At 42.8% G+C, this 16,983-nt stretch overlaps 1 protein-coding gene across 2 annotated transcripts in view; it reads right to left on the bottom strand.

The window, feature by feature from the left end:
• Nucleotides 1-6,132: 6,132 nt before the first annotated feature.
• Nucleotides 6,133-16,983, bottom strand: part of LOC134346366 (scrapie-responsive protein 1-like) — an 86,462-nt gene continuing 75,611 nt past the window's right edge. For both annotated transcript variants that reach the window (XM_063047719.1, XM_063047718.1), the window contains exon 4: nucleotides 6,133-7,291. In XM_063047719.1, coding sequence (XP_062903789.1) covers nucleotides 7,237-7,291 — 55 coding nt within the window. In that variant the 3' untranslated portion in view covers nucleotides 6,133-7,236. The remainder of the gene's footprint in view (nucleotides 7,292-16,983) is intronic.

Genomic DNA, 16,983 nt, shown 5'->3' with positions numbered 1-16,983 from the left:
AGTGAGAGCAGATATACGTGAAATGGAGGAGATGCGTTTAAGAGCAGAGTTGATAGTGGAGGAAGGGAAGCCCCTTTCTTTAAAAAATGAAGACATCTCCCTCGTCCTAGAATGAAAAGCCTCATCCTGAGAGCAGATGCGGCGGAGACGGAGGAATTGCGAGAAGGGTATGGCGTTTTTGCAAGAGACAGGGTGAGAAGAGGAATAGTCCAGATAGCTGTGAGAGTCAGTAGGCTTATAGTAGATATCAGTGGATAAGCTGTCTCCAGAGACAGAGACAGAAAGATCTAGAAAGGGGAGGGAGGTGTCGGAAATAGACCAGGTAAACTTGAGGGCAGGGTGAAAGTTGGAGGCAAAGTTAATAAAGTCAACGAGTTCTGCTTCCCTTCCTCCACTATCAACTCTGCTCTTAAACGCATCTCCTCCATTTCACGTACATCTGCTCTCACTCCATCCTCCCACCACCAGAGAAAGCAGGATCTCCCAGTGGCCACACATTTTAATTCCACATCCCATTCCCATTCTGACATGTCTATCCACGGCCTCCTCTACTGTAAAGATGAAGCCACCCTCAGGTTGGAGGAACAACACCTTATATTCCGTCTGGGTAGCCTCCAACCTGATGGCATGAACATTGACTTCTCTAACTTCCGCTAGGCCCCACCTCCCCCTCGTACCCCAGCTGTTACTCATTTTTATGCACACATTCTTTCTCTCACTCTCCTTTTTCTCCCTCTGTCCCTCTGAATATACCTCTTGCCCATCCTCTGGGTCACCCCCCCCCGTCTTTCTCCCTAGGCCTCCTGTCCCATGATCCTCTCGTATCCCCTTTTGCCTATCACCTGTCCAGCTCTCGGCTCTATCCCTCCCCCTCCTGTCTTCTCCTATCATTTTGCATCTCCCCCTCCCCCTCCAGCTTTCAAATCCCTTACTCACTCTTCCTTCAGTTAGTCCTGACGAAGGGTCTCGGCCTGAAACGTCGACTGCGCCTCTTCCTAGAGATGCTGCCTGGCCTGCTGCGTTCACCAGCAACTTTGATGTGTGTTGCTTGAATTTCCAGCATCTGCAGAATTCCTGTTGTTTCCATGATGTCACTTGCTAGTTTTGGTTACTCTGGCATCTTTCAAGGTCTTGGGAAGCAGCAAAGGTTTATAAAGTCAGTGTTTTAAAGTGTGGTCACTGTTGTAAGGCAGGAAGCTTCCAAAAAATCTATGATGTGATCATGACCAAATAACTTGAGTCCTGGTGGAAGATATTTTTGGCCAGGACACCAGGAATCACTCTCTGGACAAAGGTGCAGGACTAGGAGGCTATTGTCAGAGCTCTAATGATTCTAGAACTTTTGTTTCTCTCTTCACTGATGCCTCCTGATATGCTCAGAACCCCCAGGATCAATTTCAGTTTCACATTTCCAGCTTTTTTTTTTGCTTTTCAGCACTCCAAACTATCCCGGCATATTTCGAAATAGTGCCAGGGGTCTTTCACTTCCATCTGATTGACTGGAGAAGCCCCAGGGATTAACATTCAGCCCGAGGAATGGCATCACTGGCAGCATAGATGTCCCTAACTACATGCCATCAGGAGCCTGATCTTTTTTAATTATCAAAATAAACTTTATTCACAATTAAAAAAAAGCCATTCCATGCTTTTCCATTCAAGGGCTTGATCTGCTATATCCAAAACTACTGTGAAGAAACTGGGGGAGACCTGGCCAAGACTTACGCACGGTAGCGTAGGGATTAACACAATGCTTTACTGTACCAGCAACGCAGGTTCAACTCCTTATGCTGCCTGTAAGGAGTTTGTACGTTCTCCCTGTGATTGCGTGGGTTTCCTCCCACAGTCCAAAGACATACCGGTTTGTAGGTTTATTAGTCATGTATATTGTCTCGTGATTAGACTAGGATTAATTCAGCGGATTGCTGGGCAGCATGGCTTGAAGGGCTGGCAGGGTCGATTCCGGTCTGCATCTTAATAAATACACAACTGGTGGGTGATGTGATGGAAGTCTGGAGGGTGGTTAATGTTGTGCCTTGAATTAAGAGAGGTTGCAAATTAAAAGCTGGGCATTGTAGAGCAGTAAACCTAACATCTATGGAAGTAAGTTATTGGAGGGGATAAGATATACATGTCTTTGGAAAGATGGAAATTGATTAGGGATAGTCAGCACAGCTTCACATCTCACAAATTTGACTGAGTTTATTTTGTCAAAGTGACCAAGAAGGTAGATAAGGACAGGGTAGTAGATGTAGTCTATATGTAGAACAGCACAATATTGTAGCTGGTAGCTGTCTGTAAGGAATCTGTAAATTTTCACATGACAGCGTGGATTTCAAGTTCAAAAAGTTCAAAATAAATTTGTTATCAAAGTACATATACGTCACCGTATACAACCCTGAGATTTATTTTCTTGTGGGCATACTCAAGAAATCCAGAGAATAACAATTATAACATCATCAGTGAAAGACTGCCCAACATGGGCGTTCAACTAGAGTATAGAAGACAACAAACTGTGCAAATACAAAAAGAAAGAAAGAATAATAACTAAATAAACAATAAATATCAAGAGCATAGGATGAAGAGCTCTTGAAAGTGAGTCCATTGGGAACATTTCAATAAGGGGCAGGAGAAGTTGAATTAAGATATTCTCTGGATGCTCCAGTTTTCTCCCACATTCCAAAGTCATATGGATTAGGGTTAGTAAGCTGTGGGCATGCTATGTTGGCACTGGAGACACTTGTGGGTTGCCGTCCCCATATTTGAACTGTGTTGGTTGTCGACAGAAATAACACGTCTCACTGTACGTTTCAATGTACATGTGAGAAATAAAGATAATATTTTAATCTTCCTTTTCTTTTAATCCATGTGGTTTTCAGAAAGGTTCACATTATCTTCAGATAAGGTTGCACACGTAGACTGCTATGGAAGGTTGGGATGCAGGGATAGCTAGCTAACTGGATACAGCATTAGCAAAGATAGGAAGCTAGGATGATGGTGGAAGGTTGATTTCTGGACTCTAGGCTCATGACTAGTGATGTTTCCCATGGCTATTTGTCACCTACTTCAATGATTTGGATGAGAACATACAAGGCATGGTTGGCAAGCTTTCAAATGACACTAAAAATACGTGTTGTAAACAGTGAAGATGGTTATCAGGAATTAGAGCTATCCTGATCAGCTAGCAAAGTGGGCCAAGGAATGGCAAATGGCGTTTAATTCGGATAAATGCGAGTACAGCTTGAGTACCCTTATGCAGAATGCCTGGGGCCTGAAGTGTTTCAGATTTTGTTTTTTTTTTGTGATTTTGGAACATATAATGAATAGCTTGGGTTTGCTATAATTTCCCACTCTGAATTTATGTGCTACTGGTAAGCAGTCTTTGCCATACACTTGTTCATATGTACTTAACAGTAAACATTATTACATACCATTAATATAATGAAAATATGTGTGCAGGGAAACAAAAACAGTACAGCAGCATCGGGAGAATACCTGAATCAGCTGTTGAACAACAACAGACAATGGCAGGCTTTCAGTCTCCATCTACAATGCCGTGTTTTGATTAAATGGTTACAGTACAAGTGTATGTGTTTCTGTTTTCGATTTTATATAAGGTACAAAAACAATCAGCATCGTAGACTTGTTCTGGTGTCAGAATTTCATCAGCGACGACCTTCGCAAACTCAGCGATTAATTTCACTGCTGCTTCATGATCAGCAGACGCCTTATCTTTAAAATCTTTTAAATCCTTAAAATTTAATGCGGTGTCTTTTTTTAAATTTATGCAACCAGCCCGCTGGATATTCACAATTACCTTCAATTTTCAGTTCATTGTGATAGATTTTTTCTTGTTTCATGATCAGCATACCATTAAGCAGCATATGTTCACTCCAAAGCTGATAAATCCATTCTTTCAATACATATTCAAGGTCTTCATATTTTACCTTATGCTGTGTTTTTCTATTTTTCATTAACTTCTGTTCATCACATATGTGAGGTCACTTCTCAGAAATATGTGACGTATGGAGACCTACACATTGCCTGGGAACCTTCCCAATGCCTTGTGGAATTTTCCATTTGTGACATCATGTCAGCGTTAAAACAAACTTCAGATTTCCAAGGTTTTTGGATAAGGGGTGCTCAATCTGCATTGTATTTTGGGAATGGAACTGAGTGTAGAACTTGTACAGTCAATGGAAGAGCCCTGGGAAGTGTTGTAGAACAGAGGGACCAAAAAGTACATGGTTCCCTCACATGCTGGCCTTCATTAGTCAAAGCATTCAGTATAGAAATTAGGGTATTATTTTGCAGTTGTACAAGATGTTGGTGAGGCCACATTTGGAATATTTTGTTCAATTTTGGTCACCTTGCTAATGGATCCATTATGCTGGAAGAGTATAGATATTTATAAGGATGTAGCCAAGAATCGAGGGACTGAGTAACAGAAATTGAGCAGGTTGGGACTTGGAGCTTAGATGAGGGGTGATCTTATAGGGGTGTATATAATCATTAAAGATATGAATGGAGTGAATGCACTCAGTCTTTTTCCCAGGGTTAGGAAATCAAGAACTAAAGCGCATGGGTTTAGAATGGGAAGGGGGATTTATCAGGAACTCGAGGGAATACTTTTCCACCCAGAGTGTGGTCAAGAAATGGAATAAGTTGCCAGAGTAAGTGGTTGAGGTAGGTACATTAACAACATTTAAAGGTCACACTCAGGTTGGAGGAACACCTTATATTCCGTCTGGGTGGCCTCCAACCTGATGGCATGAACATTGACTTCTCTAACTTCCGTTAATGCCCCACCTCCCCCTCGTACCCCATCCATTATATATATATTCTTTTTCTCTCTCTGTCCCTCTCACTATACTCCTTGCCCATCCTCTGGGCTTCCCCCCTCCCCCTTTCTTTCTCCCTAGGCCTCCTGTCCCATGATATCCCTTTTGCCAATCACCTGTCCAGCTCTTGGCTCCATCCCTCCCCCTCCTGTCTTCTCCTATCATTTTGGATCTCCCCCTCCCCCTTCCAAATCTCTTACTAGCTCTTCTTTCAGTTAGTCCTGACGGAGGGTCTCGGCCCAAAACGTGGACTGTACCTCTTCCTAGAGATGCTGCCTGGCTGTGTTGCTTAAAGGACACTTGGGCAGGTTGAGAGGATATGGGCCAAATGCAGACAAATGGGACTAGTTTAGATGGGCATCTTAGCACAGACCAGTTGAATGTTCCCATACGGCGTGACTTGATGGAGCAATACTTGAACCCTCAAACTTTGGCCTGTGTAGTGCTACAAAGAATAAAGCTGAACAAAGTATCGTAAATAAGAGCGAAAATCAGGTATATTTCTGACTTTGTTCTATAATAACTTTAAGCAGGCTTTGTTTCTCTGGGAGTTTATTTCTCTCTTTTCGATTTGTTTCTCCCAAACACTGAAGACTTTATTCCTATAGTAATCACTCCAAATAATCAGTTTACATCTTGTGTTTGCAGTACTCCCTTCCCTGCTGAGTTCAGGTTGAATACTTCTTTCTAATTTACACCTCCCCCACAGTTTACTTTTGTTATTCAAGAGCTTTCAAAACAGTCTGAACCAACTCCAGTACCACTAATGTAATTGGATCTCTCCTATCCTTTGCCCTGTCACACTGCCCTCACCACTTTGAGCTGCTCCTGAATCACTGAGTGTGTACCTTCAGGCTTCTGTATCTCCTTCCTGACGGTAGCACTGAGAAAAGGGCATGCCCTGTGTGGTGGGGGGTCATTAATGACGGACACTGCCACTTTGAGGAGCTACGTTCAATGTGAAGACAGGGGACAAAATGCATCGAAAGATTTTCCTGAGCAAAACGTGCTGGAAATCCCTAACAGGTCAGTCAGCACCCGCAGAGAGGGAAACAGTTAAAATCATGGGCTAATACTTTATCAGAAAGCTTAAGGCTGATTTATACTTGTGTGTACTACCACAAAGTTAACAAATTTCACCACTTACGCCGGTGATATTAAATCTGATTCTGATTGACTCCAGGGCCCTAGGAGCTGCATCATGCCCTTAATATGGAACTGTATAGGAGACTAACTGAAGTTGATGCTTGTGTAATAAATTAAACAGAGAAATTATAATTCATGAAGTAAATTTTATTAAATCATAAAACAGCTACAACACAAAAAAATTACAAAGAATGAAAACCCTCGATGGTAAATGCTTTCTATGTTATGCTTGAAGGTTTCATTTGTAACATTTCAATAACAGAACTTGTACAGGTTACGAACATTTACATTGAAATAAGTGGATTAGTTGATGCTGATGGTAGGGTGGGCAACATTAAAGCAGAATAATACTGATGAATAGATATATCTGAAGCCAGGATGGGGTGCAGTAAAGATTTATTTTCAAGCAACACACACAAAATGCTGGAGGAACTCAGCAGGCCAGGCAGCATCTATGGAAAAGAGTACAGTCGACGTTTCAGGCCTAGACCCTTCAATTTTTTTCTCCAGTCCTGCCGAAGGGTCTCAGCCCAAAACGTCAACTGTAGTCTTTTCCGTAGATGCTGCCTGCCCTGCTGAGTTCCTCCAGCATTTTGTGTGTGTGTGTGTTGCTTGGATTTCCAGCATCTGCAGATTTGCTCTTGTTTGTGAAAGATATATTTTCATTAGTTTGGGAATGTAGATTTGCAGCAGTGGGCAGAATGATTTGCAGGACATTGGGGGAAGAAAAGTTTTTACCTTCAGAATTTTCAGCAGATGAAACTTACTGCTTGCAAAGTTTGGAAAGGCCAATTATTATTTTTTAAGATCAATATCTGGTTGAGCACCAGCAAAACTCTGCCATATGGTCCAAGAGATGGGAATAGCCTACCTACCTTCTGTTGCCCATGTAGACATTAATGGCAATGTGACCATCTTCCCCATTGTAAATTCCTATGGTTCTGTGTAATTCATTTGGATACGCAGTCACAAGAACATTTTGGTTTTTCATGAAAAAATTGTATTTCTTTATTAATAAATGTAAAGTAAGTTGTCTTAACAGTAGAAAGGGATTGGGAAGGTTAACTGGATGAAAGAACATGCAAGTTTTATTTACATTATATAACTTCGTGAATCAACAAGGTTATTGGACACCTTATTGTGTGGCATTGGTTACATGTTTAAAAAATATTATGTATACAAGAAATCACCCAATCGTCCATCTGATTCCACGCAGTGAACTGTTTTCCCTCTGCTGTTAAATTTCCTTTTTTTATTGGGAGTTGCAAGGGATCACAAAAGAAATCTTTGGTCCAAAGAAAATGTCCCTGAAACACAACAAGGTAGGCACACTCACTTGAAAAGCCATTAAACATTGGCAGTTTCTTCCGCGATCACGCTGACACTTTTGTTGGACGTGACTAGCAGTAGATAGTTGAGTGGTGGCACTGAGGAATGGTGCTAATCTCTGTTGATCAATCTGAGATCCTGCTCAGTGAGGGGAGGCAGTAAACACTGGCAGGTTCCAAGGCAAGGTTTTAGCCCTGTGATCTGCCTGAAGGCATTAACATAGAAACATAGAAACATAGAAAATAGGTGCAGGAGTAGGCCATTCGGCCCTTCGAGCCTGCACCGCCATTTATTATGATCATGGCTGATCATCCAACTCAGAACCCAGCCTTCCCTCCATACCCCCTGACCCCTGTAGCCACAAGGGCCATATCTAACTTCCTTTTAAACATAGCTAATGAACTGGCCTCAACAGTTTGCTGTGGCAGAGAATTCCACAGATTCACCACTCTCTGTGTGAAGAAGTTTTTCCTAACCTCGGTCCTAAAAGGCTTCCCCTCTATCCTCAAACTGTGACCCCTCGTTCTAGACCTCCCCAACATCGGGAACAATCTTCCTGCATCTAGCCTGTCCAATCCCTTTAGGATCTTATACGTTTCAATCAGATCCCCCCTCAATCTTCTAAATTCCAACAAGTACAAGCCCAGTTCATCCAGTCTTTCTTCATATGAAAGACCTGCCATCCCAGGAATCAATCTGGTGAACCTTCTTTGTACTCCCTCTATGGCAAAGATGTCTTTCCTCAGATTAGGGGACCAAAACTGCACACAATACTCCAGGTGTGGTCTCACCAAGGCCTTGTACAACTGCAGTAGTACCTCCCTGCTCCTGTACTCGAATCCTCTCGCTATAAATGCCAGCATACCGTTCGCCTTTTTCACCGCCTGCTGTACCTGCATGCCCACTTTCAATGACTGGTGTATAATGACACCCAGGTCTCGTTGCACCTCCCCTTTTCCTAATCGGCCACCATTCAGATAATAATCTGTTTTCCTATTTTTGCCACCAAAGTGGATAACTTCACATTTATCCACATTAAATTGCATCTGCCATGAGTTTGCCCACTCACCCAACCTATCCAAGTCACCCTGCATCCTCTTAGCATCCTCCTCACTGCTAACACTGCCACCCAGCTTCGTGTCATCCGCAAACTTGGAGATGCCGCATTTAATTCCCTCATCCAAGTCATTAATATATATTGTAAACATGTGGCTCCGTAAATGGGGACAGGGGAGGGGGAGGGAAGGGGTCACTGTCGAGGGAACCCATCTTATTCTGATGCACTCAGCCATAAGTCAAACCAATTGTGCAGTCTGTATTAATTCTGTATCAAGGCCAGTTTACTGTAGTAGCTTCTTCTCAATCTGTACAGGTGCATGATCTAACTTAAGTATTGAAATGAAATTGTTTATTATTAGAGAGTAATAAAAATGGTGAAGTACAATTTAGAAGGGAGATGCATCCAAGCATTTATTAGTAAACCTATAACTCATTGGTACATATTTACAAGATTGAAACATAGAACATAGAAAAACATAGAAAACCTATAGCACAATACAGGCTCTTTGGCCTACAAAGCTGTGCCAAACAGATCAACAAGTAACTTTCTGTATTGGAAATTCTATAGTCATTCTGGTGGACTAACGATGGGCCAAATGGCCTAATTCTGCTGTAATGTTGTAAGGTCTTACAGGCTACAGGGAGAAGTCTGGGGAGTGGGGCTGAGGAGGGGGAAAAAAGGATCTGCAATGATTGAATGGCAGAGCATACTCGCTGGGCCAAGTAGTCCAATTCTGCTCCTATGTCTTATGGTTTTATAGTCTTCTTCTCACTTCCTTTTCAGTCCTGATACAGGGTCTTGGCCTGAAATGTGCACTGTTTATTCCCCTTCACAGATGCTGCCTGACCTGCTGAGTTCTTCCAGCATTTTGTGTGTTTCTATACAGGAAAATGGTAAGATCATACTCTGCATTCCCAACTACCCGGGTGAGGAGCAGTAAAGATATATTTTCATGAGCAGTAATTTTTCATCCCTTTGCTCATTCTATCTGTATCTTGGCCATATTTGAAGATTCTGCTTCCACTGTTCTTTAGGAAGGAATATCACAGGTTAATAATTTTAGCTTAATTTCTGTCTCAAATGGGCAACCCCTTATTCTTAAAACCTGAAATATTGGGACCTAAATTCTCCCACCTACAAAATATGATTTTTCTGTCACAACCCTGTCAAGAGCCTTCAGGACCTTATACATTTCAGTAAAGTTGAGCTTACTGTCAAGTACACAAGTATGGTGAGGTAAAGGTGCAATGAAAAGCTTTAATTACAGAAGCACCACAAGTACAGACAACACTAAGCATATATTTAAGTTATCTCTCTCTCTTTCTTTCTCTCTCTCCTGCACTCCAGCAGATACAAAACTAGCTGTCCAACCATTCTTCTCGAGGTTTATTTATCTACCTACTTACTGAGCTACAGCAGACAGTAGGCCTTTCCGGCCCTTCGAGTCACACCACCCAACAATCCCCCGATTTAACCCGAGCCTAATCGGGGCACAATTTACAACTGGTAAGTCTTTGGACCGTGCAAGGAAACTGGGGCACCTGGAGGAAACCCACATGATCACGGGGAGAACGTCCAAATAAATTCCTTACAGGCAGCAGTGGGAATTGACCCTGAGGCTGCCGGTACTGTAAACTGTTGTGCTAACCACTATGCTACCATGCCACTCCAATACCCTACTCATTCCATGTATCATTTTAGTAAGCTTGTGAACTGCTTCTTGTATATCAACATAGAACATTACAGCATAGTACAGGCCCTTAAGCCCACAATGTTGTGCCGACATTTTAACCTACTCTAAGATTGGCTAACCCTTCGCACCCACAGTGTCCTCCATTTAGCTATCATCCATGTGCCGATCTAAGAGATTCTTAAATGTCCCTAATGTATCCACCTCTATCATCACCATGGCAGGGTTGAGCCTACTAAAGGATCAGCAATTCTGGTTTGGGTGTTGTGCAATGAACCAGAATTGTTTAGACAGCTTAAGATAAAAGAACCTTTGGGGAAAGTGATCATGATATGATCGAATTCACCCTGAAATCTGACAAGGAGAAGCTACAGTCACAGGTATCAGTATTACAGTGGAGTGAAAGGAATTGCAGAGGCATGAGAAAAAAGTTGTCCAGAATTGATTCGAAAACAACACTGGCAGGGATGATGACAGAGCAGCAATGGCTGGAATTTCTGGAAGTAAATTGGAAGGTACAGGATATAAACAACCCAAAGAGTAAGAAGAATCTAAAAGCAAGATGACACAACTGTGGCTAACAAGGGAAGAATCTAAAAGCAAGATGACACAACTGTGGCTAACAAGGGAAATGAAAGCCAGCATAAAAGACAAACTAGTGGGAAGTTAGATGATTGGGAAGCTTTTAAAAAACCAACAGAAGGCAACTAAAAAAGTCATAAAGAAGGTAAAGATGGAATACGAAAGTAAGCTAATATTAAAGAGGATACCAAACGTTTCTTCAGATATATACACTGTAAAAGAGAGGCGAGAGTGGATATTGGACCGCTGGAAAATGATCCTGCAGAGATAGTAATGGAAGACAATGAAATAGTGGATGAACTGAATAAGTATTTTGCATCAGTCTTCACTGTGGAAGACACTAGCAATATGGTGGAAGCTCCAGGTGTCAGGGGTCATGAGATGTGTGGTTACCAATACTAGAGAGAGCTTCTTGGGAAACTGAAAGGTCAGAAGATGGATAAGTCACCTGGACCAGATGGTATAAGAACATAAAAAAATAGGAGCAGAAGTAGGCCATCTGGCCCGTCGAGCCTGCTCTGCCATTCAATAACATGGCTGATCGGGCCATGGACACATCTCCACCTACCTGCCTTTTCCCCATAACCCTTAATTCCCCCTACTATGCAAAAATCTGTCCAACCATGTCCTTTTCTGAGGTAGCTTCTACTGTTTCATTGGGCAGAGAATTCCACAGATTCACCACTCTTTGGGAAAACAGTTCCTCCTCAGCTCCCGTCTAAATCCACTCCCCTGAATCTTGAGGCTACGTCCCCTAGTTCTAGTCTCACCTACCAGTGGAAACAACTTTCCTGCCTCTATCTATCCATTTCATATGTTTCTATAAGATCTCCTCTCCTTCTTCAGAAATACAGCGAGCAGAGTCCCAGACGACTCAATATCTCCCCATTGTGTAACCCCCTCCTCTCCGGAATCAACCTGGTGAACCTCCTTGGCACTGCTTCCAAAGCCAGTATATCCTTCCTCAAGTAAGGAGACCAGAACTGCACGCAGTACTCCAGGTGCGGCCTCACCAGTACTTTGTGCAGCATAACAGCCTCAGGATGGAGGGGCGTCCTTTTCGAATGGAGATGAGGAGGAATTTCTTTAGCCAGAGAGTGTTGAATCTGTGGAATTCTTTGCCACAGGCAGCTGAGGAGACCAAGTATTTATGTATATTTAAGGCAGAGTTATAGATTTTTGATGGGTCAAGGCATGAAGGCAGGAGTTGGGGGCTGAGAGGAAAATTGGATCAACCAAGAAATAGCGGAGCTGACTCGATGGGCCAATTGGCCTAAGTCTGCTCCAATATCTTATAGCCTTATAAACACCTATCACTTCACTTCTCATCCTCCTTCGCTCCAAAGAGAAAAGCCCTAACCTAATCAACCTATCCTCAAAAGACATGCTGACTACATTGGAGAGTATCATAGTAACATCCTTCTTTAAATAAGGAACCCAGTACTGTACATAGTACTTCAGATGTGGCCTCACCAATGCCTGGTAGAAATGAAGTACTAGCGCCCTCCTTTTCTATTCATTCATCTCACAATATACAATATTGTCAGCTTTCTTAATTACCTGCAATATTTACATACTAGCCTTTTGTGAACACTTGGATGAATGGTATCTCATAGTTCCAGAGATTTGAATACTAACCTGTGTTGCTTCCTACCTGTGTCGAGTTTGCACCTTCTCCCTGTGACTGAGTGGGTTTCCCCCCAGGAGATCCAATTTTCTCCACACCCCAACGACCTGCTTACTGGCAGGAAAAATCATCACTGTAATTTCCCTCCAATGTAGGTGGATGAGGAAGGAATCAAGATGGCATTGAAAAATGAAAACATAATCCATGAAAATCCCTCTGTTTCAGAGTTCTGTAATACCTCATGTATAGATAAAATCCATTTTTATTTTTTCTGTCAAAAATCTAATTTCAATTTAAGTGTAAATGAAAACAGTGGGGTGAATGTGGAACTCGCTACCACAGGAAGTGGTTGAAGTACAGTACGTGAGTGACGATAAACCTGATTCTGATATGGGTCTCTATTGTGGACGGAAAGTGGAAAGGGGGCAGGGAGAGAAGAATCATGGTTGGGAAAAGGGGAAGGGAGCGGGAAACACAAGATAAATATTTTGTAATGATCAATAAACCAATTGTTTGGAATCAAATGACCTTGCCTGGTGTCTCAGGGCTGAGTGTGTCTGCACAAGTGCCACCACTCCTACCCCAGGCACTCCTTCTCCACCACCTGTCCCACAGCCCTCATGCAGGACTCTACCCTCACCATTCCCAACATGCTTTGCTCCCGCCGGATTTACAGACTCGCTCTCCACTCCACGTTGACAAATACAGTTTGGTGTAAAAGTCGCAGGCACCCTAGCTACATATATGTACCTATGACTTTTGCACAGTACTATAACTGATGCAAACATTTAAGAGGGGGTTTGGAACAACATTCACATGGATAGAAATAGATGAAGAAAGATGGGAGAAGGCTCAAGGGAACTTCAAATGTTGGCCTGTTTCTGTGGTGCACGATCAAAGTAAAATTATTATCAGAGTACATATATAGAACCACATACTACCCACATTCACAGTAAAAAAAAAACATAGAATCAATGAAAAACCACATGTATTCCATGTCATTCCTATACAGCCCATGCAAAGACAACGCTAAAGGCAATTCTTGTCAGAAATGGGTGTGCCAGGGAGAACTATCAACCAAATTTCTGTGACATGAACTAAATTAGACCAATTAATAATGCAGTCTGGAATTAATTTCAACCAGACAGCCCTTTAAAAAAGGCAAAACCGTAGATGACAACATTACTTTCTGTATATTTGCCATCATATAGAACTTATTTATCTCAATTTTGTTGGCTAACAAATCCATATTTTGCTTTTATTTAAATTATGTTTTTTATAATTATATTTCTTATTGGCTTTCTGGAAGATAATCCATGCAAAACACTACAGACAAAACATTTATTCACAGGAAAACACAAAAGCTTTCAATGCGATAGCTAAACACAGTGTGCTGGATGTGAACATGTACCTCATCCGAGCTTGCACAGCAACGCAGGCCACTTAATTAGGTATCTAATAAAGTGACTACTGAGTGCATGTTTGTTGTTTTCTGCTACTGTAGCCCATCCACTTTAAGGTTCAACGTGTTGTGCGTTCAGAGATACGCTTCTGCACAGCACTGTTGCAACAAGCAGTCTGGACATTCTCCTCTGACCTCTCTTGTTAACAACACATTTTTGTCTGCTAACCTGCTGCTCACTAGATACTTTATGCTTTTCGTATCATTTTCTGTAAATTCTAGAAAGTTCCAGGAGATCAGCAGGTTCAGAGATACTCAAACCACCCCATCTGACACCAACAATTGTTCCATGGTCAATGTCACTTAGATCACATTCCTTCCACACTCTGATATTTGATCTGAACAATAACTGAACCTCTTAACTATGTTTAAATGCTTTTATGCATTGAGTTGCTGTTACACGATTGCCTGATTAGATATTTGCATTTATGAGCAAATGTATGGATGTACTTAATAACGTGGCCAATGAGTGTATCTCTATCTTCCAAAAGGAGGGCCACCTCATTGAATCTCATGTGGACTATATGTCAGAAATTTCCATTTACATAGCATTTCTCCTCTTTTAAAATTCCTCCAGGTTTTCATTTGAGTGTCTATCAAACAATGTTTGGCAATGAAGCACATACGGTCATATTTACAAGGGAAATTATAAATCTCTGCGTGGGTTCTAGCCAAACATTTTAATTCTGATTCCCATTCTGACATATTGGTCCATGGCTTCCTGTTGTGCCATGATGAGGCCACCCTATGGTGCTGGAGGAGAAACGCCATATATTCTGTCTGGGAAGCCTCTAACTTGATGCCATGAATATTGATTTCTCCTAAAGGTGAAAAAAAATTCCCTCCCCCCTCCTGGCAAGTTACCTCTTCTCACCTGCCTATCACCTCCCTTTGGGTCCTCTCCTCCTATGGTCCACTCTCCTCTATCAGATTCCTTCCTCTCCAGCCCTTTACCTTTCCCACGCACCTGGCTTTACCTATCATCTACCCCTCCACCTATTTTACCAGCAATGATTTCTCCACAAAGTCATTCAGATCCACACTGTCAGAGTAATACAGAACAGAAACAAGCCTTTCAGACCAACTCAACCATGATGACCATATTGTCTACCTGAACTAGTCCCATTTGCCTGTATTCGACCTCAATCCCTCTAAACCCTTCCTATCTATGTACCTGTCCAAACATCTCAAACATTGTAATTGTACCCACCTTGACAACTTCCTCTGGATGCACCTTCCACATATCTACCACCCTCTGTGTGGAAAATATTGCCCCTCAGGTCCTCTTTATATCTTTCTCCTCTCATGTTAAACCTATACCTTCTAGTTTTAGACTCCCCTTATCCTGGGACAAAGACTGTGACTGTCCACTTTATTAAGGTCCCTCATGATTTAACATACCTCTGCAATGTCAGTCGTCAACCTCCTACACTCCAGGGGAGAAAATCCCCAGCCTATCCAGCCTCTCCTCCTAACTCAAGCCCTTCAGTTAGGTCCTGGTAACTGCACTCACTTTCAAGGACTCTTCATCTTATGTTCTTGATATTTATTGCTTATTTATTTATCATTATTTCTTTCTGTACTTGTCTTCTGCACTCTGTTTGAAGGCCCTAGTTGGGTGGTCTTTCATTGACTCTGCTACTGATTTACTGAGTATGCCTGCAGGGTTGTATACAGTGACACATATACCTTGATAATAAATTTACTTTGAATCCTCTCTGTACCTTTTCTAGCTGAATAACTTTCTTCTTGTAGCTGGGTAACGAATATTGCACACACTAGTAGTGCGATCACTCGAGTCCAGTACGATGCTCTCCAAAATGGTTGTCTATTGGGGGGGGGGGTCCCTCGGTGACTGTAGAGGCTGATCCAGTAGCCACAAAACTGTGGTGTTAGTGTGCATTCCATTAATGGAGAATGCATGTGCATGACTTTGTTTAACATGGGGAGTCTGATGCACGGGCAACCACCATAAGGGACGAGAGTCCATTGGCAAGGAGAACGAGTCGACTGGGGACCCTTCTCTGCTCCAACCTTCCTCTGCCTTCACTGACGTTGTGATGGGCACCATCTACCGCCAGTTCCACCAATGAGGTTTGGTTGGATCGCTCTGTCTGGAACCTCCCCTTTGACCTTACCACCATGGCTGACACTGGGGTGTATGGGGTGTCAGGGAGGGGTAGCACCTCTGGTGGGGGAACATGTCACGTCCTTTACAAGGCGGTTAGTCCACCTTTGGTCCCCACCTGGCACTCAGCTCTCACCTGTGGCTCCCTGTAGCTGTTTGCATGTGACACCGGCCACACCCCAGGCAACGGCTTTGACAAGCCGGCTAAACCAGGTGAGGGTAGCTGACGGGTCTCAAACCCTCGGTGAGATAGGGAGCTGTCTATCCTAGCATGTGAAGACAGACTCCGGCGGATTGAGAGGACAAGACCAATGGAAGGTCCAATGGACAAGAAGGCAGTTTCTGCAAGCGTTGTGGAACGTGTAGAGCATGACGAGACACAGAAGACGTCCTGGTCATCCATCGAGCCTAGTCCCATCTCCAGCCGTCTAGACTCTGTCTTGCCACTGGATCCGGATGGGAATTGGGAAGAGAGAATGAGGCTGACACTGCGCAACTCTCCCTCACTTAAATCCAAATCACGCGCTAGTCTCGACACCATCTGGTGTCGAGGTCCTCACTGACATCAACGATGGACGAACAACAATTGCTGACACTACCAGAACCAAGCGTCAGATTGCTAAACTGCAGAAGACATTGTTCTAGGGATCACAGGAACTCACAAAACTCTCCACCACGACAAGGTGATGATCCTGGAGAAGCTCACAATGTTCGTGTGGTCTTACCAACTAACTGTACAGTTGTAACATAACATACCAGCTTCATCTACTCAGTGCCCTGACTAAGTTTTGGGCCTCATATCTAAAAAATTATGTGCTGGCATCAAAGAAGGCCCCAAGGAAGTTTATGCAAAGAATGCTGGGAATGAAAAGGTAACAATGAGGAGCACTTGACGGCTCTGGGCCTGTACTCACTGGAATTTAGTGATTGAGGGGTAGCTCATTGAAACCTAGACAGAATAGATGTGGAGAGGATGGTTCCAATAGTAGGAGTGTCTAGGATCACAGAGCACAGCCTCAGAATAGAAGGACATCCTTTTATAACAAAGATGAGGAGGAATTTCTTTAGCCAGAGGATGATGAATCTGTGGAATTCACTGCCACGGATGGCTGTGGAGGTCA

This window comes from Mobula hypostoma, chromosome 5 (genome assembly GCF_963921235.1).
Source record: "Mobula hypostoma chromosome 5, sMobHyp1.1, whole genome shotgun sequence".
NCBI lineage: Eukaryota > Metazoa > Chordata > Chondrichthyes > Myliobatiformes > Myliobatidae > Mobula > Mobula hypostoma.
Note: the sequence above shows the minus strand (reverse complement) of the source record. Positions and strands in the feature narration are given on the sequence as shown.